General features: G+C 51.8%; 1 protein-coding gene across 1 annotated transcript; it reads left to right on the forward strand.

The window, feature by feature from the left end:
• Positions 1-14,806: 14,806 nt before the first annotated feature.
• Positions 14,807-17,852, forward strand: BHLHE40 (basic helix-loop-helix family member e40; the record flags this gene model as incomplete). The annotated part of the gene is made up of 5 exons (XM_080625774.1): positions 14,807-14,886; positions 14,993-15,062; positions 15,180-15,287; positions 15,856-15,979; positions 16,993-17,852. The coding sequence occupies 5 exons, from the start codon at positions 14,807-14,809 to the stop codon at positions 17,850-17,852; spliced, it is 1,242 nt and encodes a 413-aa protein (XP_080481900.1).
• Positions 17,853-27,349: the final 9,497 nt, after the last annotated feature.

Here is a 27,349-nt window from a genome sequence, read left to right on the forward strand (position 1 = left end):
CATCGTCTGGCAACAAGCCGTAGCACAGTCTTCAAGTGCTTGAGCTAGATCCCTGCCTTGCCACCAGCATCTGCGATGGGTCCTGGCACAGGAGACTGCTCAGTTTTTCCTAAATCTGGCTGAACCGTCTCCTGGGAAATGGGAGTTAGCTTGCTTGCTATCCTGCTTGCATCAGTCCCAGAGTGGCAGGTGGGAAGTCAAAGTCCCTCTTTAGCTGAAGGCATGCAGAGGATCTCTCATCCACAAAATGTACCAGGTTTGAAAATTTCATGGGGAAAAAAAGGATGTTTCCTTATAGGGGGATAAAAAGATCAAATTCAATAAATCAAATCAGCTCCCCTGGGCCCTCTTTTCAGGTACAGGCTTGAGGAGCAGGGAAAAGATAGAAAGGAGGGAGAAATCCCAGCTGGAAAAGTCCTACATGGCGTTCCAAGGCAGGAAGAGCCCAAGTGGTGGTCCCTGCATGGCAAAGGGCTGTGCTGTGCCACATGTGGCGCTCTGGCTGTGGGCACCTCCCTGCGCTGCCCCGTGCAAACCACCGGTCTTGTGATTTCTTTATTTTTAATTCTTCTTACTTAAGTCCCATGATTTTATTTTCACTGTTCCTAATTCTTTGCCTTGGGGAAGGGAGGCAGGGAACAGCACAGGGTTTGTACTGCAGTGGTTGTCTGGGTGTCGTAGGCCATAATCTGACATTTAAGTGATGAGGCACTGCCATCCATGCTGCAGAAATCAGATCGTGTAATAAATGGTGGGTAGTGCAGTTCTAATGAAGCTGGGTTTTCAGCATAACTCCTGGTTTCACTTCACTGTTTCACTTCTTGCCTTCTTTTTATCCAAGCAGTGAAAATCAATCTGTCACCAGCCTAACAGCAGAAATTGTGGCATTGTATTCACATTAGGGCAGTTGCTAAGACATCTTGGTAGAGTACAAGAATGTACTTGGCTAATGACAGGTAAAGATTAAATCCTGCATCATGCTGAGCTTCCAGAACTGAAGGGATTACAGTGTTTCTAGGTAATTTTAACAGCACTGAGAGATAGTTTTAAACTTACATGGTGCTTTTCATACTAAAAAGTCCCAGAGCACTTTGTTGGCAGAATCTGATACAGGAACTGTTCATAGAGATAAAACACGCCAATTGAGGGATGGCACCAGCAATAAAAGTAAAGAAAACCCTTATATTCTGAGCACTGCAGGAGGGGGACAGACATAAGTATATATCCACCCACCCACATTGTACGTCCTCATGAGAGATGCAAGAACAAGCAGTCGTTTCTAAATGTGAAAGCAAGGTCAGAAACGCGTCTGCATGCCCACCTGACCCGCTGCTGTCCTCCTCCTGTGCCTGCTTGCTCTGCTTCCCCATCTCACTTCCCCCATGGGACACGGGTGCTGGCAGTTCCCCCGAGGCCGGGCTGACCTGGGAGTCTTCCCTCCTCTGAGTCACTGCTCTCCTCCTCAGCTGCCCTCTGTACGTGCCTGCTATCAGGCTTTGGGGGTTTTCTGTGCCTTTCAATTGGAAAGAAGCAAGATAGGTCAGTGGTGGCAACGGATGGCGGATCATGAGTGTCCCATGGGTGATGTGGCTGTGCTCCTGCCTTGTCTGATCCTGCCAGCGCTGGTGACATTGCTACAGCTCTGTAGCAGGACACAGTGCGCCGGGAAAGTTGTACAGGAGCAAGAGGTGCCTCTTGAGCCAGTAAGAAAAGTACCACAAATGGTTGGTTGTCCTGTGGTGGGGAGGGATGGAGGTCAGGCCTTCCTTTGGCTGCTTGCATCTTGTTTTCAGCTGGAGCTGGAGCTAGAGGCAGGAGTTGATTCCTGACATGGTGATGCCGTGTGTTTGCTTGCTCTCCTGACCAAGGATGAGGCTATTGCTTCCACTGTGTGAGCTGAGCACTGCTCTGCATTGATGTCTGTCTGGACGGAAGGCATGCATGTTGCACCCCTCTTCACAAACTGCACAGTGTCTTCTCCTACCTTGGAGAGCATCACCATTCAGGCGATTTGGAGAACAGCACTAGCATCAGTTAATCAGCAGCAGCCATCTCCAAGCAGTCGCCATCATTGCCCCAACTTTAACACATGTTGGGGTTACTCCTGGGTGAGGCTGCAGTTCAAGCACGCCACAGCTCATCTCCTGCAACTTTCTTCACCACTTTTCTCAAGAGCACGCAGAATGGAAATAGAAGCTCCTGCCAGGGAATTTCCACCCCACATCGGTAACGGTTGAGTCGTGGGAATGAGATGCCAAAAGAGTAACGTTGCTTTTTTGTCTGGAAAGTTGGCTGTGTGGATGTGTGATTTGGTGGTGGGTGTGGTGACCCCGGCACTGCACAAACTCATGCTCATAAACGTTGCTAAGTGATTAGTAAAGTGACAGCCAGAGCTGACCGTAGGAGAGGCAAGAGCACTGTCAAAGTGAGTGCTGAATGTGCTTCAAGATTGTTCTATGGTTAAAGGAGGTTTCAGAGTTTTCTTTGCAAGCAGAATAATTTGTGTTTAAGAAGTCCATAATAAAACTAAAGAGCTCCCACTACCTTTCTGAGGAAGTTACTTTCTGATGAATAGTTTGTTATCCAAAATACACAAGCCTTGGAGGAGGTCATGGCAGTCAGCTGAACTGGTCCTGTTACTCAGCACTCTGACACTCTCAGAGGGGTTTCGCTGGAAATCTGGAGGAGGTTTCATGATGGAAGATGGGCTAAATAAAGGTCTTCCACCTCCATAATTCCGGCAGCTGAATTTCAGCACAGTATCTAGTCACAATGTGACACGGCTTCTCATATTGAAAGCTAACCTTAAACCTCTCTAATTTTGGTGATGCTGAGTTCAGCCAAAATGATTAATGGAGCAATCTCTGCTAAGGTGGGCTGTTCCTGAGGTTTCCTGGCTGATATTTCCCCTGTACCCAGCTGTGAAGATTATCTGAAGCGAGTCCTGGGTTTGATTAGCTGAGAGTGATAAAATTCATCTTTTAAAACCTGTCTTCAGGAAGTGACTTGTGCTGTGCATTAGCGCCCAGAGGGCTGATATCTGGATGGCCACAGCACCAGACTGTCCAGCCCAGCACTGTGATTTCCAGTGAAACTGGGGTTGTCGGAGGCATGGAGCCAGTCATGTCATGCTCTGGGCATCCTGACAGCTCCTCATTGCTGACTGGGAACAATACCGCTGTTCCCAAGGGATGGCTAGCAAAAATCGGGGTATTTTAGTATTTCCGATGAGTTTTTAAAGAGTAGCCAAAATTGACGGGTTCCAGACAGCTGTTTATGCCGTGGAATGTTTTGTTACTATGTGCAGATCCTAATTCCCTGCTGCCTCAATGTAGTTATCAGTGGGAACAGGCCCAGATGCCCCTGGATGTCCCCCAAGCAGAGCTTGCCTGTGGCTCCCAATGTCTGAGCTGTGCAACCAAGAGCACCAATAGTGTAGATGTTGAGAAACGGTTAATGAGGGCAGGAGCTGGCAATAGGGCTAGTGCCTGGAAGGGGATGCTGTTTGGGGGGGAAGAGGAAAGCCTGTCTCTGGTGTAGGAGGGATGTGCGGGGTTGTTACTCTCATCAGAATAGATTAGAAGAGCGGGGCAGCAGGCAGCGTCCAACCTTCTGGCTCAGGTCTTCAAAGGGAGTTGCTTTTAAGGAGGACTTCCTCTGGGAGGAAGGGAAAAAGAGACATGGAAACGATCCAAACCCTCTGCTGAGAAAGAGGGTGAGGCCAGACAGGATTGATTTGGGACTTTATTTGGGTGTGCTTGGAATTGCCTAGGCCTGGGGAAGCACCGGGAGCCAGAGGATGCAGATAACCTGTGGGCAGAGGATGCTGGCTGGAGCCAGGCCCCAGGCTGCCGACTCGGGGGTGAATCACACATCCACACCTGCAGATAGCACCTTGCTGGCTGGAGCCACAGCAATCTTTGCTGAACTGTGCTTTTTCTCTGATGTAAATAGGAAATGACTTCTGCAGCCGAGTCTTTGTGGGCACAGGGCTATAAAAGGCACTGCCATTTTACATACCGCATCTGAGCTTGAGAGAGAGGAAGAAGGCTTTGCTATTGCAGTCACATAGTTAATAAGCAAATATATGTGGCTCCATAGGGCTTGAATAACTTTTGGAAGCAAAGTAGTTATGAGGGCTGAGTCCCTTGCCTGCTCTAAGTGACTAAAAATAATTGGTTTTATTTCCCTTACAAACTCACAGAACCCAAACGTTTCCGTATAACATACCTGACTCCAGCTCGTGTTCTTTGTAGCTCATGAAGAATGAACCTGATTCATCAGCTGCCCCTGGGCCTGGACAACCCTGATCTTTCTTACAGGTTTCTGTGTGCTGCCTCTGGCTGAGGCAAGACTTGGAAAGCTCTGAAACCTGGAGCCTCTTGCTGTGGGAAGGAGCAATGAGGAAGAGAGACTGCTGTAGTGCAATTGCAGTTACAGCTTGTACTATGCAGGGGTCGGGTGGGATGAACCCAAGGGGCTCTTCTGGCTTCAACAGCTATGAAACCCAAGTGGTGGGCTGTGACCGCGAGTAAAAGCCAAGGGGGCCCCTTTCCATGACAACGTATCATAAGGGTGTGATTCAGTGGCTTTCTAGAAATGTGAGGATCTAAAAGAAGCAAAGAAGGAAGTTTTCCTTCTCTTTCTCATTCTACATTAAGAAATAAGGCAACTTGGGTTCTCCCTTTAGGGAAAAGGGAAATTTGGCACAAAAAAGCCCCTCCCTACCTCCGCACATCTCCGTACCACATGTCTCTGCTTCACTATTCACTTGTTTTGACATAAAGTACTTTCCCCAAAAAAATATTAGTCACAATTTTGGCTTCAGCTAGCCACCCTTAGTCTTCCTTCAAACGTTTTGAAATGGGTGATGTTAGAAACGTGTGATGGCATTGGAGAGGGGTGGGCGGGTTTAGCATTTGTGGAAGACTCTGCATCCGTTTGGGCACCCAAAAGCAGCTGCCTGTCTGGGCTGGGTAAGAGAGTCCCATAGGACCTGCCAGCAGATCAGAGGGTCTTTGGTGGGTCCCTTGAATAAAACAAACTGTGAGGATGGCAAACCAGAACATCTGGTAATAGCACTGTGGGGATGCGTATGTGAGTTTTGTCAATGGAGGCTGAAGAAGCCAGACTGATGCCTGCAGCGTAAAGTTGACTAATCCATGTTGATGGGTGTCAGATTTGAACTAGCTGGCCAAAATCCTGGGTTTGAGCAGTAACTGCTTTATCAAGCGGTTCAGCACCAAGGGGAAGAAAAATCCCCAAGTGCCATGTTGGATCAGATACAGGTTCCCAAGAGTTCCTGGGAAGCAGGGGGCAAGGGTTTTTTGAGTTAGCAGAGCTGCAAAATCATATTCCAGGCCTGTAGCATCTGCACACGCAAGCAAGCTTGCAGTCACCGTGGGATCCAGAATGAAATGAGCCCTGCCATCTCCATGTGCTTCCTCAAGTAATTATTACATGTGTTCCACCCTAATGAGAACCTGCTCCATTTTCTCATCCCTCTGCTCTGCTGCTCTCTCCTCACAGCTGCTTCTTCAGAGCTTCTCTTTGTGAGACCCATCTGGCAAAGGGCTTGTATTTTATTTTTTAAAAGAGAAATTTTTGGAAATTGGCAGTTTCGCTGTGCATTATTATGCTCATAATCCTCTAATTTGGTAATAGGTCTCTAATCATAGCCATGGGTCTCTAATCATAGCCATGCAGAATGACGAGCAGCGCCAGCCTGGAAAGGTGTCCCTCCGGGCTTCCCAGGCACAGCAGCTACAGCATGCCCTGATGGACCATTCATTCCATGGCTGCTCCCCAGGAAAGGCAGGGAGGAGATGCACCTTCTGGCATCACCAATAACATAAAGCCATTCTTGGAACAGAATCAAACATAGATCATTGGTGAGAAAGCCCTGAAACAAGGCGTTGCTGTGGGCTGCTCAAGGGTGGTTGCTGCAGGACAGTGCTGTGCTGGACAGCAGAGCAATGCAGGCCACAGATTTTAATGTGTCATCCTGGTTCAGATGTTCTCAGTGTAGCAGAGGGAGGAAGACGGTTCAAGAGGCTCCTGGCCCAGTCTTCAGATCAGTGGTGAGACCATGTTTTGCACATGTAAGGGATGTTTCAGCTGGGCAGCCCCTTCCATCAGCTGCAGCAGACACAAACTGTATGGTATTAAGATTTTAAAGATGCTTGTAAGGAAAAAAGAAAACATGAATAAAGGCCAGGTACATGCTGGGGCAGCAAACCCTGTTTCCAGACTCTGTGCCCAGCTTGCGGACGGTTTGAGACCCAGAATGGGTGTTTGAGCTATGAGGAGCAGCTGGAACAGGAGCCCTGCGGGTCCCTGGCTGCACAGTGCTCCAGGCAAGGTCTGGTGCAGCAGTGACACAGAGCCTGTGGCAGTTGTAAAGGAGCCCTGTCAGCCCTGGGAAGAAGTGGTTTCCTACAGAGAAGGGACCACTGGCAATGCTCCCAGCATCGGGGATGCAGGGCAGCACCTCTCAGCTGGACCCAGGAGCTGGGGGTGCAGAGGGTTCTCTGTAGCGTGTCCCCATGGGAGCAGATGGCCCTGGTCTGCATGGCAGTGCGTGTGACAGTCTCTGTTCTGAGGTGTTCTGGCATAATGCAGGGCTCTACAACTGCTGATTTCTCTTAGCCTAAGCTAAACCCTGCAACGTCTATGCTGCACAGAAAGAGGAGGGAAAAAGGAAAACCTTTTGAGAAATATGTCTATAAATAGCAATTTATCTTGACAACCCAGTCCCTCCCGCGAAAAAGTCAACACAAAACAACAAATACCATCCCTTTCCTATGGATGCTTTCTGCTCAGGAGCATTTTTCAAGGCTGTCTCTTGTGCAGATGAGCTATCAGGATGCAGAGGAAGGTGCAGCCTGCAAGTGAGGCCCTCCCAGCTGCTGATTACAACCTGCTGCTCTCGGGGCTTATGCCCAGTCTGCTTCTCTAACAGGATTATTTTCTACTTCCAGCAGTGGAAAGAGGCAAATCAGAGCAAACACGCAGCTTGCTGAGTGTAATGTGTGGTGCCCAGCCACACCTTAGGAAAAAAGCAACAGAAAGGCACCTCCAGATTACTAGATCTGAAAGATCATAGTTGCTGATTCGGTTCTGCATAGCCTGGCTTCCAGGGCAGGAAAGCTGCCCATCCGCCGGGGCTGGGGGCTGGTCAGGCAACTGGTAATTCCACCCTATGAAAAGGTATGTGTCTTTACATCCTGCCACCCTGCCGGATTGCAGGGTTGTGGGAAGAGATGTCAGCTGAGCTGAGCCCTGAGTAAACCCCTGGTAAGCACTGTGGAAGGGAGACTGGAGTAGGTCTGTCTTAGGTTAGAAATGGGTTATATCCTCAATAACACTGTGAACTCAGTCTCAGTGTAGGAGAGGTGGACAGGAGAGGTTCCCCGATAAGGGAAGCTGAAACGCAAGCCCTGATGGCCAAGCTGGAATCGTGGATGTCTTTACTCAGCACCACAGCTTGGCTCAGACATCCCAGGGAAAGCTCCAAGTGAGGGACTAGAAATGCAGAGTAGGGTAAGATGAAAATGAGACAAAGTCATCACTTCCCAAAACCTTCACAGTGAAGGAAACACCTCCCACTGTCTGGAGGATCCATGGGAATATTATAATATTTGTTCCAAAAACATGACTGGGTGGATACAGAATTACTGACGCAGACACAAGCAGCTAATTGAATTCATACGTAGAAACTCTGGACACCATATGGCCTCAATAAAATGTGGGTCCATAGCTGTTTCTTAGCAGATGGTTATTCATTTTCATAATCTTAAATCAAAAGATCATTTTTATATCTGGAGATCAAAGGCATTTAATGTCTCCTTGGTCGAGGTTTATAAAATGAAACCTCTGTCCTCTTTTGGCGTGATGTGTGAGGCAGACAGGGGTTTTCCCCTGAAACCTTTGCAGAGGTTCTGGGCAACCACATCTGGGCAGCAGCTGCAGATGTTCGCAGCTCTTCAGGGCTGGGACTTTATGTTCATTAGGCGGACGTGCTGTTTATAAAAGGAGAAGGGACAGTTGCAATGAGCTTGTGTGGCCATTTATATTTCCCCAGACCATTGTGATACAGCCCATGCGAATGTTTTGTGATGAAATTATCCTTTTTTCCCTTAGAAAAAAGCACTGGGAACACTGTCTGACCTCTCGCATCCCATACTCCACCCCGCAGAGCGGTTGTGTGAAGCCAACTCTGGCTTCCTTGTGGGAGACGAACCGCGGAGGCACAAGGCAAGTCTCGGAGTCCTCTCAGCTGTGTGCGAGAGGGTGGGCGAGCGCTCGCCTCCAAGGCTGCACGTCAGTGCTGCTCCGCCGGCAGCCAATGCAGGGGAGGAGAAGGGGGCGAGATGCATTTATGTGGAAAGTACTCCCACACCCACCAAAAACCCTCTAGGATAGACGTGATCTTTGCCACCTAAGAATGAAAGGTGTGTGGTTACTCAGAGCACCGTAGGTGCAGGTTGCAACAAATTGAGTCCTGTTAATGAACCTCCTTTCTACAGTGGCTACCTGCTGGCTGATGAGCAGTTCTCATCGGCGTGACAGTGTAGCCAAAACGCACCTCCTCTAAGAACCCACACTGCTGGGGTGCGCTTTGCATTTCAAACACCGATGCATGCAGTTAATACTTGCGCCACGATCGGCAGGCACCTCCGAGATGAGAACAAGCGCTTCCCTGCTGGTGTGCAGGTATTGCCTGCCAGCCTCACCGCCTCAGCTGCAGTATGGAAATGATCCTCCCCAGCAGACAGCAGAGTCCCACCTCGGTTCCCATTCACCTGGAGATGAAAGTGCTCTGGCTGCCAGTGTAGGCGGGGCAAAACTATTTAAAAACCTCATTAGAGAAAGTATTTGTGGAAGACAGCAACACCCTCAGTTGTGGTTTGCTCCAGGACTTCTCAGCCAGATCACTTCTGATACAGAGGGAAGGGCAGTATGAGAGACATTCCTGTCAACTAGTACTTCTCGTAGGGATGCCCTGGGTAGACTTTGCTGCCTTCTCTGTCCGGGTGGGCTTTATTTTCTATGTAAATATGGGCATGTTCCCCTCCAGGTACTGTTTGGATGAGGAGCCTGACTGCAGCATGGCATCAGGGCTGCCATGCAGTGCAGAGTGGTCCCAGTTTGTGATGGAGAAACGCAGTCAGCAAACTGCATAGTATGTATGTAATCTTGATTAGGCACAAATCCACCATGAATATTTCCTATTTCATTTAATTCCTGCTTGTGCTTAATTCAGCTGAATTTGCAGCCCAAGCCACATCTGGCTTGTAATGCACATAGGATCAGACTGGGAGTTTGGGAGGAGGTGGATCTGGATGCAGAGTTTTGGCTTCTTCTTTAGAAAATGACTGGATATGTTCTCCCACGGCTGCTCCAGACTATCCCAGAGCTTAATGATATTCACGTCCAAGGGTTTTTTAAGTCTGCGTGACTAGGAAACAATCTCATGTCTATGGTTTGTCTGGCCTGTTAGGAAGGAGCCTGTGCACCTGCATTTCCCCCACTGCCTGTGTTTCCTTTGCATCCCATTTATTGAAAGGGGCCAAACGTTTGTTAATCCTAACAAGTTAAGAGTGCAAATAATCCCTTTTCCTCTTCCAGTGTAGTCGGCATTGGCACATCTTAAGCAGCCCCTGGTCAATCAGGACAACTGCAGCTCTCAGCCAGCCATATGGGGATGGACATCCTGCTCCCTCACAAGCAGGTTCTTGATCCCGAATGACCATACAAGCCTACAGGGACCAAGCTGGGCTAACCATGTCCACACACAGTATATGGGCTTGTTCTCCCTCATCTCCAGCCAGGGGAGCTGACAGCCCTCATGCAGAAGTTCAGCCGGGTTCCTCTGTGTGCTTCCTCCCATGGCACTGACTGAGCCGCCTGCCCTGTTTTGTCCCAGCCAGCTTCCCAGGCCGAGCTGCTGAGCTCTTCACCTCTGCCACCAGCCCTGACAAACAGCCTTTGCTCTGCTGCTTAATGATATTTACAGTTTGAACTGAGTCCCCCTGACCTGATCAACAGGTGCCTTATACACCATGAGCATGCAGATCACACAGACCTTGTCCAAGAGGCTCGAGGTTCAGAGGACGAGGTTTAACTTGTCCATGTCCCGAGATGAACTGTAGGAGGAACATACTCCCGGTCTCTTCTTTTGCCTGTTCTGGCTTAATTTTATTATTGTTTGTAGGGGGTGTGTAATTTTTTTAATCCAGTTAGCAAGTCCAGGATACTTTTTATGTTACTATTTACTCAGACGTAATGGAGTTTGGCCCTGTAGCTGTTGTTACCTGCATCTCCCAGAACGAACAGAATCTCCCTAGACTGAATGCCCCAGTGGTGCTGATTCCTGCTGGGGAACATGGAGGCCAGCAAAAACTAAGTAACGCTGTTGTTAAAAGCTGTGGTATTTTCTAAGTCATAGACCTAAAGGCACCCTACTTTCTTTGCTTTGCATACTTGCAGAACACCGTCCTTTCTGCTTTTCAGATATGAAAGGCGAAGCAGAGAGACATCTGATGAGGCTTCATCGCTGACTCACTGTTTGATGTTAGGCAGAAGGAGGAATGTGATCAGATACCATTGTGCAAAGCATCCACCAGACAACTCTGTCACTCACAGGAGAAGCAGCTCTGAGCAGGATGGGCTGGCAGCCCCGCTGTCCTGCCCTCAGCTGGCTCCGTGCCTCTCTCAGGCCATGGGTAACCCCTCGCCATCCCCACCTGAGCTCTGCAGAGAGAGCCACCTTGGGGAGAGATCACCTTGGGGATGGCTTATACCATGTGCAGGCAGAGGCTGAGGGCTGTGCTCCTGCCGGCAGGGTCAGCCAGCGGTGCGGGAGAGGCTGCATCCCGCAGGGGTGTGCACGGGCGTGCACGCCTGGAGTTTTTTCTCACGAGATGGTACAACCAGCTGGCGGGGAACTGGTTAAACAGCGTGAGCTCCTTGGCTGCCTGGGCTTGGCTGGCGGCGCGAGGCAGGGCAGGATGTCACTGGGAAGCCGGCATGTTTTATTAAACAGAGTATCAAAGTGGGCTAAAGTCTCTTATTAATGTCCACAAATGCTGCCACTTCCAAACAGTTTCCACCTACATATTCCTCCCACTGGTGCGCTGGGTGCTGGCAGACATCTCTGCTCAAAGAGGAGAATGGCTTTCATTTGAATAGTCCTCAGGCAAGTTTCACTGAGCGGTGTCAGCATCATACCCGCAGTTCTCACGTGCCCGGCAGCAATCCAGGGCAGTGCCGGAGGGAGGGCCCTTCGCTTGCCCAGGACTCCACAGAGACAACAGCTCTCGATAGGTTTTCCCAGTGTTTTATCCAAGCAGCATCCATGGCAGCCTAAACCAATGTAATTAAGTAGTGATGGGTGCACATACTTGCAATATTAAATCTTGACTTTAGCTTGTGGACGACTCCTTTCATCGTGGCACTGAGCGTGGCCAGCTGTGCTATTGAGATAGTGAGTCACACATGCAACTGAAACCACCAGTTTTCAGCTTCTTCACAATTTGAGCTTCTGCAACTACCTGCAGGCTCCCAGGAGGACAAGGCGGAGCCCTGGTGGATGTCATACTGCTCCTCCTACACTGTTAAGTCCCACATTGCCCCTTTTGGGACCCTGCCTTCAGCTGGTGGGTGCAGGCTCTCCTTCGCATGCCTTAGACACTGTGGTTGGGAAGTGAGACGCTAGCTGCTCACCCTGGGCTCTTCTGGCTTTATACATCCTGCACCGCCCAAGCTGCTGCAGCGCCACAGACCTAGGGCTGCAGGAAGGCGGTGGGTGTTTGATGTGTGCCATCCCATGTAGCTGACAGCACCGTGCTGCCCACCGAGTGCTTTCACATCCATCCCAGAGGCTGGTGCCATGCCTGGAGGTCTGCCCATCTCAGCAAACATCAGTTTGCTGTGCACCCCGCTGTCCTAGGGACAGCCTGGCTCCCGCAGAAACTTTTCCTTCTGCAAAAAGTAATGGGTGTTAATTGCCGAGGCCTCAAGGCTGTCTGTCAGATGCTGAGGGCTGACCGCATCCGTGCAGCACCTCTTGCACCGCCCAGCCTCAGCATCCAGCCCTGGCTTCTGGGCCAAGACATGGCTGTTCTTTCACCTCCGGTGCCAGTAACCTGACACAGGATTGCTGGAAATGAGGGAGAGGGAGAGTCAGCGATTTGATTACAGGCCACAGGCACATGCCTGGCCTTCATGGATATATTAAGTAAGAGACATTTTAAAACAAAACCACCCTCAGTAACCTTATCGTAAGCTTGAATCCACAACCCATCTGTTAACTCCCAGCACTGCCCACATAGGCTTCGATCAGATGTCGGTGCCAGGGATTTTCGGAGCGTTTCCTCCTCAGATTGCTGTGGTCAGAAGGGGACAGTCCTGGGGAAGGGGCAGGCCCTGGGGCTCGAGCCTCCAGCCACCTTCAGCACACCTTCAAAGAACCCAACCCCAAACCCTCGCCCCTGACTGCACCTGTAAATAACTGCAAATCCCACTTGGACACAAGCTGCCGCTGTCCTGTGACTCTCAGCCCTTCTAAGAGAAGCTCTCAGGAGACATGCTGCTCCATGAAAGGCTTTAGAAAATAAAGCCTTTTAAGATGTTTTGCTGCTGCCCTAATCGTGCACTGTAAAGGAACCCTCCACGCACAAATAATTCAGTAAACACAGTCCAGAAGGCGAACTGATGATTGCATCAGCCCCAGCTTATAAAAACTGATCCCCAGGAAAATGTAATTCAACTCTCCAACAATCTAACTTGATACGCAAGAATGTAATAACTTCATTTGGATCCTCTTTTTAGGGGGACTCCTAAACCCTTGGCAACGTCCCTTAAGGTCATGAGCAAATCCTGATACGAAGAATTGTTTGGCAAGCATGGGAACAGTAAAAGGGCTAAGTAATTGGGGATTACCTCTGACCCTGATCTGTAGCTCACCACCCACTGCAGGAATGCACCGAATATCTGAAAGAGCATGCAGGAGTCAGGCAATCCATGGGCATGAAGCTGTCCACGTACACTTGAAGTCTGAACTTAAAATGCAGAGCAGGTTGGCCCCACACCTCATTTTTCATCAGCAGTCAGCTGCAGCAAGCTCTAATTATTTCTGATGCCTTGGACAGAGGGTCAGTGATGGGACAGGTTAAAAATTGTATGGGTTTTTTTCACCCTTTGTTTGGAAAGTAACAGCTTGGGCCTTCAGGGCAGAGAGAGAAGGAACCATCCGATTCAGTCCCTGCTCCTAGCGCTGGTTACTGAACTGAAGGAAAGGGGCAAACACATCACTTCCATTTTTCCTGATAGTTATTGCTGGGTTTGTCCAGCACATATATGAAAGACAGCCTCTGCTTTGGGAAGTCCACAGCCCAGCACTGTGGTCATTTGTACTGAGTGTTCCATGTCAGTCCGTGAGCCCTCTCCTTGCGGCAAGGTGGCCCTGCAGCTGAGCCTCAGGGCCCAGGAGCGGATCATGGCCATAATCGCCAGGTTTGCAGGCTCAGACACAAATACCGGGGAGACCGCATCCAGTGGGACAGCCGAAGCACTGGCTTTTTGGGAGCTCTGTGTCACTGCTGTATTGTTTATGCTAGAGAGGCAGCTGGGATCTTGTAAAGAGCTTTTTGGGGTTTATAAACCTTACATTTGTGGCTAGTGGGTTTCTGAGAGGCAATGACTTTCCCGAGGATTCCTCCTGGTACCGACACGCACCTTTAGATGGCATCGAGCCTTAAAACGCCTGTCTCCATCGCTCATGTAAAATCTCCCTGTGCTCTCACATAGTATCTCCTGACCTCAGATTCCTCCGGGCGTGGAGCAGCCACGGCTCTGCAGGCGATAGCAGAGGCTCTGTGCTGGAGCTCTGCTATTACCTTATCTTGGTAAAAGCACCATTTATCTGGTGAGCTTGCCTCTACTTGTTCAGCGTTCCTTCCGTGGGGAAAATGACCACAGCCCTTGCAGGGAGGGGGTTGCTTTGGCAGACACACGCTGTTGTAACCACCACAGCGCTCCTCGTCTCGCAGCAGCTGGCACGCAGGAATCACAGATGCTTCGCAAAAGCATGGGGAGTCCTCAACTTCTCCGTGTGCGATGCTGCCGCTCGCCTATAACCATCTCTTGAGCGACTCCCGGTTATTTCACCCCATGTTTCCAAAGTTCTGGGGCTGCAGATGTAACTCGGGTCTGTGTTCATGGGTTGCGGGGTGTTTAACAGGGAGCTCGCTAAAACCCAGCGACCGTGACCCCACCGCTGCGCCAGCGGGAGCGCCCCGCTCCGCGGCGCGCCCTCGGCTCAGATTCAAGGCCGGTTTCCCTCCGCCCCCCCGGAAGGGCAGCGGGCCCACGGGGCTCGGCGGGGCGGGGATCCCGCCGGGATGCACGAAGAGGGGGATGCACGAAGGGAGGGATGCACGAAGCGGGGGGATGCGCTGCCTCCGGGACCCCGCCGCTCCGCCCCCCCCCCCCCCCAACTCCGGTCCCGGTGCGGTCCCGCCCCCCCGGCACGTTGCGCGGCGGTGGCGGCGCTGCCGACACGTGAGGCTCATGTGACGGGGGGCGGCGGGCCCGCCCCGGCGGCCGCCAGACGTGCCGGCAGTCACAGGGTAGCGCACGTCGCTCCCGTCCACCCACTCGCCCGCATTTAACCCGGCCCGCCGCCGCCCGCCGCTCCTCAGCCCGCGCGGCGCGGACGCGGCATGAGCAGCCCGGCCTGAGCACCTCCCGCCCTCCCCGCTCCGCGCACCGCGCTCCGCTCCGCGCACCCCTCACCACCGCTATGGAGCGGATCCCCAGCGCGCAGCCCCCGCCGGGCTGCCTGGGCAAGCTGCCCGCCCTGGAGAGCGGCGACATGCCGGGGTAAGCGGCGGCGGGAGCTAGGGGGGAGGAGAAGGAGGAGCGGCGGCCCCGCCGCGGCCCCCCGGGGAACGGGGCTAATATCGGTGCTTTCGTTTCGCCCGTGCAGGCTGGACTTCGCGCACATGTACCAAGTTTACAAGCCCAGGAGGGGGTTAAAGAGGAGCGAGGACAACAAGGTATCTTGGGGGCTGCGCGGCGGCTCGCCCCGGGAGGGCTCGGGGGGGCGGACAACGGGGGGACCCCATCGAGGCGGGAGCGATGGGCGCGCTGACCCGCTCCCGCCGGCTTTGCAGGAGACCTACAAGCTGCCGCACCGGCTGATAGAGAAGAAGAGGCGAGACCGGATTAACGAGTGCATCGCCCAGCTGAAGGACCTGCTGCCGGAGCACCTCAAGCTGACGGTACGCTGGAGCAGGGACGGGGACAGGGCGCCCGCCACAGCGGTTCTTCCTCGGCTGGGTCTTTGCCCGGGGTTTGGGGTTAACTTGCTTTCTTGTCCTCTTTTTCGTTGCCCGTTGTGTCGGGTGCCCCGTGGTGCCACTCTCCCGCGCCGGGCTGTGAACCCATCCCAAACTTTTCCCGGGAGTGGAGCCCTCAAGTGGGTTCCTGCGGTGGCAGGTTCCTGCGGGGCTGTGCTCCCCAGCTGGGTCCCTCCACTGAGATCATGATGCCAGCAGGGCAGCAGGACAGATAAATAAAAGACTTCCCTTTGAGCTGTGTGGCCAGTCTGAAAACACCCATAGGATTCTGTGACAGCCTTTTCTAGAGGCAGCTTTTTAACTTATTTTCATGGAATATCATCCTTCATAGTTCTGTACCATTCAGGATCAAGGCACTACCCTTAAGCCCAGAGAAAACAACCTGCGTTGGTCCTCCCTCTTGTCACTCGGGAAACACTGGCAGCCCTGTCAGGCTGCTGCGCGTGTGGCCAGCCCCACAGCACTCACCAACCTGTCCCTTTGCTTTCAGACTCTAGGTCACTTGGAGAAGGCTGTGGTTCTCGAGCTCACCTTGAAGCATGTGAAAGCACTAACCAATCTCATCGAGCAGCAGCAGCAGAAAATCATTGCTTTGCAGAATGGTTTACAAGCGGGTGAGTATTCAAATTGTATCGTGTGAGAACCTGCGTGTGCTTCATGGACTTTCTCCCAGAGTCTTTGAAATGCAGTTGTGACACTTCGTTCCTCAGCAGGGAGGAGGCAGGAGTTCTTGCCTTTAATCACCTTCATTTTCTCTTCCTTTGCTTATGGGCTTTGGCAAAAAAAGGTGCATTTCTCAATAGGGTCAGTGTAGAGTGAGTGCCCTGTGGAGCTGTTTTGAAAATAAATTGGATTTTAAGTAGTTTCATTTAAAGCCCAGGTTTGCTGTGAGGTTCTCTCCAAAGCCATTCAGATCTTTCTGTTTGAGTTCACGAGCTTTGGATCAAACCGGGGGTTGTTTTGTGAACATACACACAAATTGCTTCTTATGCACACCTTTCTTAGATGTCTGTCTCTATAAATGAGCTCGTCTGTGTTAGGCAGGCAAAGAGGGGACCCAGTGCATCAGCTTATCATGCTTTAGATGCACTTCCTCCTCCTGTTTTCACATGTGGCACTCACGTGAATCTGATAAAGTAAAATGTAGTTTTTTCTGAAGGGCCTTCCACTGCTCCGGCAGCCACAGGGAGTGCAATAGAGCTTTCAGCTGAAGCAAAATCACCCGAGGTTAGGGAGCTGCTGGTGGGTAGATGTGCCCCAGGAGCTCTGTGCCTGGAGGTAAAGGGTGAGGTGCGCTCTGCCTTCCCCAGGGTGTTTCCCAGAGGAGACACCAGCTTGGCTCACTCTTGTGCTTCGTGCTTCAGCACCTGTTGGGGGTAGCATAGATGGTAAATGTGGAGCTAAAAACTAAAGTTACTACTATGGAAAAGTGGACAGAGGGATGCTCAGATAAAAACGTAGAGGGAATCAGGGGAATGCACGCAGAGTTCAGGCTGACCGTCAAGTTTGCCTCTCTATCCGTGCAGTAGCTGAAGTTCAATCCTGCCTCCAGCCCACCTTGAAGATGGTAATGGAGCTATTTAGCATATTGTTGATTTTTAATTTCTTTCTGTTAATGTTTCCTCAGGTGACCTGTCATCAAGAAACCTCGATTCCAGCCAGGAAATGTTTCGATCCGGTTTCCAGATGTGTGCCAAGGAAATGCTGCAGTACCTGGCAAAGCACGAGAACAGCAAGGACCTGAAGTCGTCCCAGCTGGTCAGCCATCTGCACCGAATGGCCTCCGAGGTGCTCCAGGGTGGAGCCGGCCGCAAGTCTGGAGACATCCCTCCTAAAATGGTGGACTTGAAAGAGAAGCCCGTCTCCTTGGCCACGGTGGCAGAGGGACACGGGAAAAACTGCGTGCCTGTGATCCAGAGGACATTTGCTCACTCCAGCGGGGAGCAGAGCGGCAGCGACACGGACACGGACAGCGGGTACGGGGGAGAGCTGGAGAAAAGTGACTCTAAATCCGAACAGCAGTATTTCAGAAAGGATACCGAACTCAAGTACGCTGTGCAGGATAGAATAAGCTCTATTAAGCAAGAGACTGAGGACCCGCCAGCCAAAAGGAGCAGGCTGGAGTCACCGGAGGACGAGAGCCCTTTTGGCAGCGATATGATGGGCTCTTCCAGCAGCTTCCTGGGGCCTCATGCTCACCAGCCTCCCTTGTGCCTGCCTTTCTATTTGATCCCACCATCGGCAACAGCCTATCTGCCCATGCTGGAGAAGTGCTGGTACCCAGCATCCGTACCTGTCTTGTACCCCAGCCTCCCAGCCTCTGCCGCAGCACTCACAGGGTTCATGAACCCCGATAAAATCTCCCCACCTCTGCTGATGCCCCAGAGACTCCCTTCTCCCATACCGGCCCATTCCCCTATCGACTCCTCGGCTCTGCTTCAAGCTTTGAAGCAGATTCCTCCTTTGAACTTGGAAACCAAAGACTAAGCGCAGCGTGACATTTTTGTATAAGTTGGTTTCTGTTTTGTTTTGTTTTAGTTTGAGACTTTCACTTTTATATATTGGCTGGACTGAGGTGTGGGGATGAGGTTCACTGCACGTAGGAAGCTAAATCCCCTTCTCTCCGACTTGTCAGGTAGCTTGGAGGAGGATGAAGGATGCACCCAGGTTAGCGATTCAGAACTACTTCCAGGAGAAATACAGAAAAAGAAGGGTTTTGTGCTTTACCCCTTACCTTCTTCCCTCTCCACATCTACAAAACAACAGTTGACTTGGTCAGCTGCGACTATATTGCAAAGCTGTGAAGAAATATTCCATTAGGCAGACTTGGGTTTAGGGTCTGTGAATATAAAAATACGGTACTTCTCATAAAAAGGCTTTTAAGGCAGCAGCCCCACTGCTGGTAGTTTGAGCTGAACTGATTCAGTGCCCCAGCAGTCACCAGTGCCCAAGTGACTGGCACGGTTGGTGCAGCGGTGGTGGCAATGCCACCAAAAGCACAGGAGCAGCGGACACTGCTTGGTCATGCACAGTCAGGTAGACTTAAGACGGGTTTTCTCCACACCTTTGGCTGATATATATATATATATTTTTTTTTTAAGAAATAAAAGGTAGATGCTGCTTGGAAGCTTTACATGGCGTACATCTAATAAATAAATTAACAGGCGCCCCTTCCTGTAACTGGAGCTGCTAGTTTGGGCCGGGTAGGGGAGAAAATACCCCAAGGATCACTTGGCTTGTTGCACCTGACTCCAGGCCTCTCTCGCTGCTGCTGTACAGTTCCACCAGGTCTGTGCTGGAAATCAGGATGGTTTAATGAGCCCTGTCAGCAGGGGCCCAGCCTGTGAGCAGCTGCTTCCCGACCGGGGCGAGTCGAGAGCTTCATGCAAGAGGGAGCAATTCAGCCGGGGTCGACAGCGTGATGCCTGCTGAACGTGCCCCTGTCAGTGCCTTTGGACAATGAAAAGGCTGGGATTTTCAAAGGAGTCTAATCCCGGTGGGGTTTGAGCATCTAAATTCCTTAGTCTCCTTGGCAAACCCTGGCCCACATTACTGTATTAAAGAAAGAGGGTGAGGGTGTTGACACTTGTCCCGTTAAACTGCGAGGGTCTTTCTTCGCAGAGGAACATTATGTCCATTTTGGCTTCTGTTTTAATTCAAAAAAGAACTTCACTGCAAAATGCAGTGCTGGGGTTGGTTTTTGGTTTGGTTTTTGGTTTTTCTTACTGGTTTGGAGACCTTGTGTCCAGAAACCCTGTTGTATGGATTTTCATTTCGCCCTCCCATTGCACCAGCTGTTGAGATGCACTATGCTTGATTGCAGATTGTGTTCTGACGTTTATTTTGTCATTGTTTTTTTGGTATACAGTTGTTGCCTTTATTTGTAAAATCCTGTTATAAATATATATATTATATAAATATATTAAAAGGTAAAATGTTTCAGATGTCTATTATTTGTATAACTACTTGAGCATAAAGAAGTGATAAATATGAATGTATTCTTGTTTCTGGGTTGTCTTTTTTCTGAAGAGAAGAATTTGTTTTTCTCTAGGGAGAGGTACAGTGTTTATATATTGGAGCCGCCTTCAAGGTGGGCTATTGTACATATTTTTATCTTGAGTAAATGTTAAGTAGTTGTTTAAAAATGCTTAATAAAATAATTCTTTTCCTGTGGAAGATAAGGGTTTGCCTCCTGTGCTTTTCAATGTTTGTGCAGGGTCATTCCGTGTGGTCTGGTCCAGGACTCGATGGTGATCTCCTCGCTCCCCTGACAGCTCCTGCAGGGTCCCATTACCCGCGTCCCCAGGGTTATTTATTTAACTCCCTTGGCATCCTTAGGGATTTTTTGCCTTCCCAGTCCGAAGGAGGTGCCAGGAGAGCCTGGCTGGCTTCTCTGCTTTCTCCTTATTCCACTTCGCACTCCCTGGGCCTGTTTTTTGGCTCATCTGCCCCAAGCTCTGTGGGGAGTGAGGAGAAGGCAGCCCCTCATTGTAGAGGCTGCATTGTCCTTACAGGCTTTGCCCATTGTCTGGAGGAAGGAAGGATGGATGGGCTTTCCATGAACAGCGGGTTTGCTTTGCCAGTGTCCCTCAGACCTGCAATGGAGCCTCGCAAAGCCTCTATGCTGCAGGATAGGGATGGTGCCCACCCTCCCTGAGGGGCACAGGGGATCCTGGTGCACGGCTGTCCTGGTTGTCAGTGACCAGGGGTGTTCTGCTCTGCCTGCATTGTCTCAGCTGGGGAAAGCCCCAGCGGCTTCCGTGATGGCTGTGTTTGGCTGGGAGGGATGGCCACATTGCTGCTGCTGAGCTGGATCCTGCCTCTGCCGGGAAGGAACCCATGCCACCCCCTGCGCACCCCGGCACGCTGCTCCCATGTGCTCCTGTGACTATTTTGCTGGTGCTGCAGGCAGTGGTGAGATGCCTGGTGCCTCTTATGCTGCTGCATAGGGGATATAGGTGCCTATAGAATATGTGCCTATAGAATAGGCACAGGGGATATGGTACAGACGTGATCACTGACAGGCTCCTGCCCAGACTTTCCAGCAATAATGGACATTTTCTGGCTTCTGCACAAAGTGATGATGACCCCAAACCTCTCCCCAGAGGCAAAGGATGGGCGCAGCGTGGCTCTGGCCCATGAGGGATGGATGGGAGGACTCGCTTTCCCGGCGGTGCTGTGTACGTGTGGATGGGGCATGGGCACTTCTGCAGGATATTTCAGGTTTTCACAATACAGATGAATCACAAACTGTGGTGTGCGGTTAAATGCCAGGCTGGGACAGTGCTGCTCCGTCCTGGGCTGCAGCATCTCTGGGACACCACTGGAGGAGATGCAGGCACCCAGGGGCTGCTGTTAGACTACAGTCAGCATCAACTTATAGTAACATTAGCTTAACAAATGTTAGAAAAAAACATACAAGGCTGCTTGTATTAATTTGTTTGGGGCCTCTGTAACTCCTGACGTTTATGTTGTGTTTGTTTTAATTAGGGCTAAATATTGATCTCACTGAAAATGACTGTAAGTAACCCCATTTTGGGGACAGCATTTGGTGCTCAGTGCAACAGTGCTTCCAGCCTCGTTAATGGCTGGATTTCTGGCTCATTTCCACGGCTCTTGCTCCCCTTTGGTCTCCAGCTTCTGACCCACCTCGTTGTCTGGTGGGAGGACTCACAGAAGCTCCAGATCCTTAGTCACGGAGGAAGAAGAAAATCGTAAAAAGGGAGTGGAAGAGATAAGGCTTATACAGGAAGCGGTGGCTAATTACGGGCTGGGGATTTTCTCTGCCGCCCTGGCCTGGCTCCAGTGGGACAGATGAGCTCCGCGGGGCAGAGCAAGGTCCAGCAGCCCTTGGTTATCCCTGGCTGGCAGCACAGAGCAGGGAACGCACTGGCAGCAGCCTGGCACGGGGGACGCCCTGCCTGCAGACCCCCGTGCTGCCCGCGCCTCCAGCAGCCCCTGCCCTGCCTCTGCCCGCTGCGGAGCTGCCCCATCCCACCGCAGCGTCACCAGTGGGGCAGAGCCCCCGTGCTCCATCCCGGTGCCAGGACGCGAGGGGCAATGCGGGCGGTCTGTGCGGAAGGTGCCGGCGGGGCCGACCCCCGGCACGGCGCCAGGCCGTGGCAGCCCGTGCCGCGCCGCGCCGGCGGGGTGCGCTGAGTTCCCCGGACTTGTTTTCACGGTCTCACCCAGCTCTGACCTGCCTCAAATGTTGACACAATGTCACGTTTCCGACTGCAGTCTTTCATGTGCAGCCGGAGGCTAAATACGGCTGCTGGTTCCTGGAAAAAGACGTGCCTGGCACCCTTTCAGCAGAAACCCGATCCCCATGCAGGCTTGGCACAACAGCTGAATAACATGGCAATAACTCTTTCAGCAGCATTTCAACCCATAAATAGGGCTTCCCGAGCGACTCCTTGAAGTGAGGCAAGGAGGATACAACGATTTTTAGGGGAAAAAAGGCAAAAAATAAAGGAGCAAGAGTGCATGAAAAGTGAGTCCGAGGAGGCAGCCCGGTTCGGAGCAGATCAAAGGATGTCGTGGGGATGCTGAGCGGGGTTTGGTTATAACCCGAGTGCAGGATTGCCTCAAAAGGAAAGAAATGCTCTCGAATTTTTTACTGTCTCGGTCCCGTTTTATAGCAGCCCCATGGAGGTAGGGTAAGAGCCTTCCTGAGAGCGAGAGCCCTTCCTAACCCCGGCGAGGACACACGGACACATAATTTTAGCTTTTCACCACCTGTTTGGAAAGCTCCTATAACCCAGTGCAATGGGACGGGATGGTTTTTACAGGCATGTACCCCGGGAGCTGCTTATTTGCATTATGCATGGACCGGGGCCTAAAATAATCTGCAGTGACGCACATTTATTTTTTTTTTTTTTTTTGGCTGTGATTTTTTTCTTTCCCCCTTCTTTTTTCCTGCTTTTCCAGGGCTCCATTTTCCTGAACGTGCCGTGACTTTTGAGGACCATGCATGGCTAACCAGCCCCAAGGCTCCCGAGCCCCTGAATCAGCACGTCCGCCTGCAGATACGGAGCCGAGGGGGAGCGCTCCCCCCCCCGGCCGTGACACGGCCACGGCGGGGAGAAGTGCCCTTGTGCTCTGCCTTGGCTTTCATCTGCAAAGCGTGTAGCTGCAAGTGCCGCGTGTTTACAAATGCAGGCATTGCAAGATCCCTTGAACTGTGTCCTAGTACAAAAGAGGCTTTGAAACAAGAAACACGTTGTCATGGCATGTTCCAGGCCAGCAGCACCAGACTGAACCAGATAATTGCTGTTTCTGCTTTAGCTGCTTCATCGTGGAAAAAGCAGCAGGTCTTGAGCAAGTCTTATTTTCCCTTTTAGACATTTTTGGTGAGATGCTCGGGATGGAAGGAGAGGGCTGGGAATGCCTGGGCAGAGGTGGGATGAGCCCAGCCTGTTCTCCAGGGCTGGAGGGAAATCACTGTGCTGTGCTCAGGTCATGTAACCATAGCCTGCGGAGCTGGTGACACTGACCCTCACTTACGTGACACGGGCTATTCATATTTTGTAGCCCTGACTTGTGGCGTGCTGCTGGAGCCAGGAGACACAGCTCTCACAGCTCCCCCCATGCTCCAGACTTTTCCCATTGCCCTTTTCCAGGTGCTTCATGGCACTCGAGAAATACCCAAACACCTCTCCGTGCCAGCCAGCCCACTAAAGGGGCTGATTGTCCCCTACATTGAATAAGTCTGTTACCACCCTGGGTTTGGTGGCTGGGCAGCAATATCTGCACCTCTAGAAATGATGGGCACAATGGAGGGGGTGCCTGCACTCTCGTGCCCACATTCCCAAGGCACTGCACTGCCATGCTGGGGTTTTAAGAAATGGAAAGTAATATTTCTACTTGGCACTTTGAAATAATTTGTTTCTTATACGTTTCTCTTTCTCCTGGGTGTGTTTTTGCTCTGGGCACATCACTCTGCGGAGTTAGTTACTGCCATCATGCCCAGTGCCTTCAGAAACAGTAAAGCTGTGGCTGGGAAGGGCTTTTCACTGCATGTGCCTTGTTAAAAACTGGGGAAGGCTGAGTAATACCACACAGCTGAGGGAAAACAGAGGAGTTTGGGGCTAGTTTGCAAGGAGCAGCACCAGGGAATGCCTGAGAATAACAAGGTAGATCCCCTATCTCCTGTGGCGTGTGCTGCTGCCCTTGGGAAAATGGGACCTGGATGGGGTCTGTTCTAGACTGGATGCTCCTGGTGTCCCTGTACTTGACTTGTTACATCCACATGGAGTCACAATCCTTCCTGGAGCTCGGGATGCCGACAGTCCTGTGGCATGGCTGGGTTAAGGCAAGTCTGTTAAGGCAGGTGAGTGTCTGCTGTGGGATCCTGGACTCTCAGTCAGCTCCGTGCTGCCCTATGCCCGTGCGTGTCTGTCCTTCCCCTGTGGCCAGAGAACCCTGCTCTGTCGGGTGAGACCAGGAGAGAGCTGGGTGAGCTGTCTGCAGCCTCAGGCTTGTCCCCAGAGGTCCGTTTTACCTGCTCTCCTGACCTCTGCTTTTATTCCATCATGCAGGATGGGACTCTGCTTTATTGTTTTCTGAACAACAGCTCAGGCTAAAGAATGGTGGCAGCACTGTGGTCACCAGAGCTGTCACACAAGGAGGAGTAATTAGTTTTCTCTCTGCAATACAGCTTTATCTTTCCTTCAGCATGTGGTGCTGCTGGAAGTGTTGCAGTGTTCCCATCTCCTGTGTGGGGCTCTCCTGGTAGCCTTGCTCCATGCCTCCTTTTAGCAGCAGCTAGGAAAAAGGCAACGATATATTCTGCTTTGAAAGTACTGATTAATATGCAAACAATTAGGCCTGAAATATTATTTATCCTTGTCACAGGGCTTGTATTTGCACTTTTGCCTGGGGATGTGTACAACACGAATGTGGAGCTGAGCAGCTTATGGAAGATTTAACTCTTATTTCTATTCTTGACGCCGAATCATTAATAAGGTTATGCCCATGTTCAAGGCCTTTCCCAGAGCTCTCCTCCTGCTGCAGCAGGGGGTTGGAAACCTGCTGGCAGAGCTTTACTTCAGCTATCGATTGGTGTGCAGCAGGGATAATATTTCACCCCAAATGGAAGCAGTCACTGATGATTATCGCGTGGTATTAGCACGTGTCGTTGTGAAGTTGGTGTGATTTGAGATGAAATGTGACCTATGGGCACAGGCAACCACATTGTATTGTGTTCTAGCTAACTGCATTATGGTACACGGGGAATGCCAGGGCTTCGCGAGCTATTAGTGTTGCTGGTACCACACTGATTAAAAACCCCGGCTCGCTCTTGCTCCCATTGAAATCAGTGGGAGGTCTGTCATTGCCTTCAGTGAGTGCTGGACTGGATCCAGATTTCACTTCATAGTATGCGTTATTCCATAGAATTAAAGAGGCACAGGGAGTGGGATTCCTCTCCCTCGCTGAACTCTGCTGCTTAGATATTTGCCTTGGAGCTGGCTGAGACACGAGGCACCCGACCTGGTTTCAGTGTCTACCCCAGGGAGCAGATGAGAGGTGTTTTCTCTGCTGTGCCTGGAACAGCCGTGTGAGCAGCTGCAGCAGTGCCAAGATGTAATGCTCACAAAGGTCAGCCAAGGATGTGGTGCTGCTATGGGGGTGCAGGTTAAATGTGAGGTGCTGGGCAACCCCTCTTGCACAAGCATACCTGGTACGGAGACAAGGCAGGCAGGGATTCCTGTAAGCATTGCCTGCACAGTCAAAGCATTTGGTCCTGCCAGCACACCAGAGCACCGGTTCACAAATGAGAAAGCCCAAGCACACCCCAGGAGCCTCAGAGGAGGCCCTGGCTCTGGTCAGGAGTCGGTTGGGGAGGGGTTTTCTCTGGTTCTTGATTTCAAACAGGCATTTGACCTCAAAGCCGTACCGGCTGCTCTGGGGCTGAATTCCCCTTGCGGTGTGGGAGGGCTCCCCAGGGCACTGCGGCAGCTGCCAGCACGGATCCCACAACAGCCCTGCCTGTCCCCATCGCTGTCCTCACTGCGTGCCTGGTCCCAGTGGCCAAGCCTTTGGGTGGAGGATGAGTCAGGGCCCCATGCAGGAAGGGCTGGGGAGGGAGGGGGTGGCAGTGACCCCCCCATTGCTGCTGGGGGACTGAAGCAATCTGTTTATCATGGAAAAATTGCTCTTTGCAGCAATTCAAATGGAAACTTCCCAGAATGAGTGCTGCAGAGCTTTCCTCTTGAATCACCAGCCCTGAAGAGCTGCTTTCTAAGATGATGCCCTTGGTAAAGCCGTCATCGGCCTTGGCCAGGCCTTGGTGGCTCCCTCCCTGCAGCACAGCTGGTCTTGGTCTCTCCTTGGGCCAGTTTCTATCAGAGCATCTCTGCTCGGTTTGGCTGGATGGCAGTGTCTGATGAGCTAAAGCAGGTCCAGGGGTGCAGAAGCCCCTAAAGGCCACAGGCTGGGGCTCAGCTTGAGGGCAGAGCCTGGCTTTTGGTCTGCAGACTACAGCAGGGGCTTTCTCCAGGAGGGATGGGTAAGTGGGCCCCAGCAACTGAGGTGTCCCGCAAGCCACACACTTGGTTTGGAAGGCTAAAAGGCCAGAGGATGCTGGTTCATTTGTCATCCCATGCTGGGTGCTGGAAGGCTCTAGGGGTGACAGGTACCATGCTCACCTCAATTCAGGGACCACTCCAGGATGGAGGCTCTGACAGCAGCATCCTTTGCCATCTCATGAAGGCCATGTGCCTGTTTTCCCTGCCCATTGGTTGCCCATCACCCTTTTCCGTGGTTTAAATGAGTATCCAAAGGTCATGGAGAGCTCAACCTCTGCCTGATGGCTCAAGTAGCTGAATGAATAAGGCATATGTGATGCCTGACTAATCCGCTCCTGTGTGCAAACCCATCGGGTGCTTTGCGTCCAATGCTCACATGGCCACTGCAAAACCTGTGCTGGTGAGAGCACGGAGCAGACGCATTGCCCACCATGCTGTGCTTTGCATGAACCCCTCACCTGGCACATGGGATGCTCCTGGGACAGCTGGGGTGTCCCGGCAGGGCAGTGGGCACACTGCCTCTGCCGCAAAGCATTTCCGGGCCAGCATAACCACAAGCGCATGTAAAGCTCTGAGTTGTCAGCCTTGCAGATTGGGAAAAGATAATGAAGGAGCCGGATGTTGCAAGGGGTGGGTGGCCATGGAGCTGGGCACCACCAGGGAGGAAGCACAGGTTATGGTAGCCCCTTGCCACCCTTGGAGCAAAGCTGCCAGGGATTTTTCTGTGTTTATTCCTGTCATCCTGCAGTGCTCATCCCCATAGCAACACAGCAGGCTGGCACTGCAGCACCCAGTGACATCCCTGGTCCCCAGACAGGAACCAAGGACCTGTGAGGCCCATGCTGCACCCCAACACCTCAGTGGGACACACAGTCCCAAGGACAACTTTCCTGTGCTTCCGAGCAGGGCAAGTATTCACTGTGTCTCTGCAGCCCTGGAAAAGAAGGAAAGAGCCAAAAAGGATGGCACAGGCATGGGCCTGGCCAGGACCTGGTAGGAGCTTTCCCATGGTGAGGGATGGCTGGTGGTGGCAGATGCTTGTCCCCAGGGCTGGTGGCAGAGGCTTGGGCAAGTGGTTGTGCCCGGGGCACTCTGGTGCTAATGCCATGCCAACAGCCAGCCAGGCACCTGCTCTGGCAAAGCCAGGTCAAGAGTGTGATGAGCACAAGCCCTGGCTGCATTGCATTGGTGAGGCATGAGCCACAGAGGGGTTTTTCAGCTGCAGCCCCGCTCCAGCAAACACCTGGGCACTTGAGGTCAGGAGACATTTGCAACATAAGCTTTTTGAATCCAGGAACGAGGCAAAGGTGTTTTTAAAGAGAATGGCAAGACTTAGATCTCTGTGCAGATCCTGAGCCACTTGGAAGATGAGTCAAAGGATTCCTGGAACAATTACAGCTGCGAGGTGCAGCAGCACTGATGCATCCACCATCAGCAGCATGGCCAGGCACCCTC

This window comes from Psittacula echo (genome assembly GCF_963264785.1).
Source record: "Psittacula echo genome assembly, chromosome: 9".
NCBI classification, from domain to species: Eukaryota; Metazoa; Chordata; class Aves; order Psittaciformes; family Psittacidae; genus Psittacula; species Psittacula echo.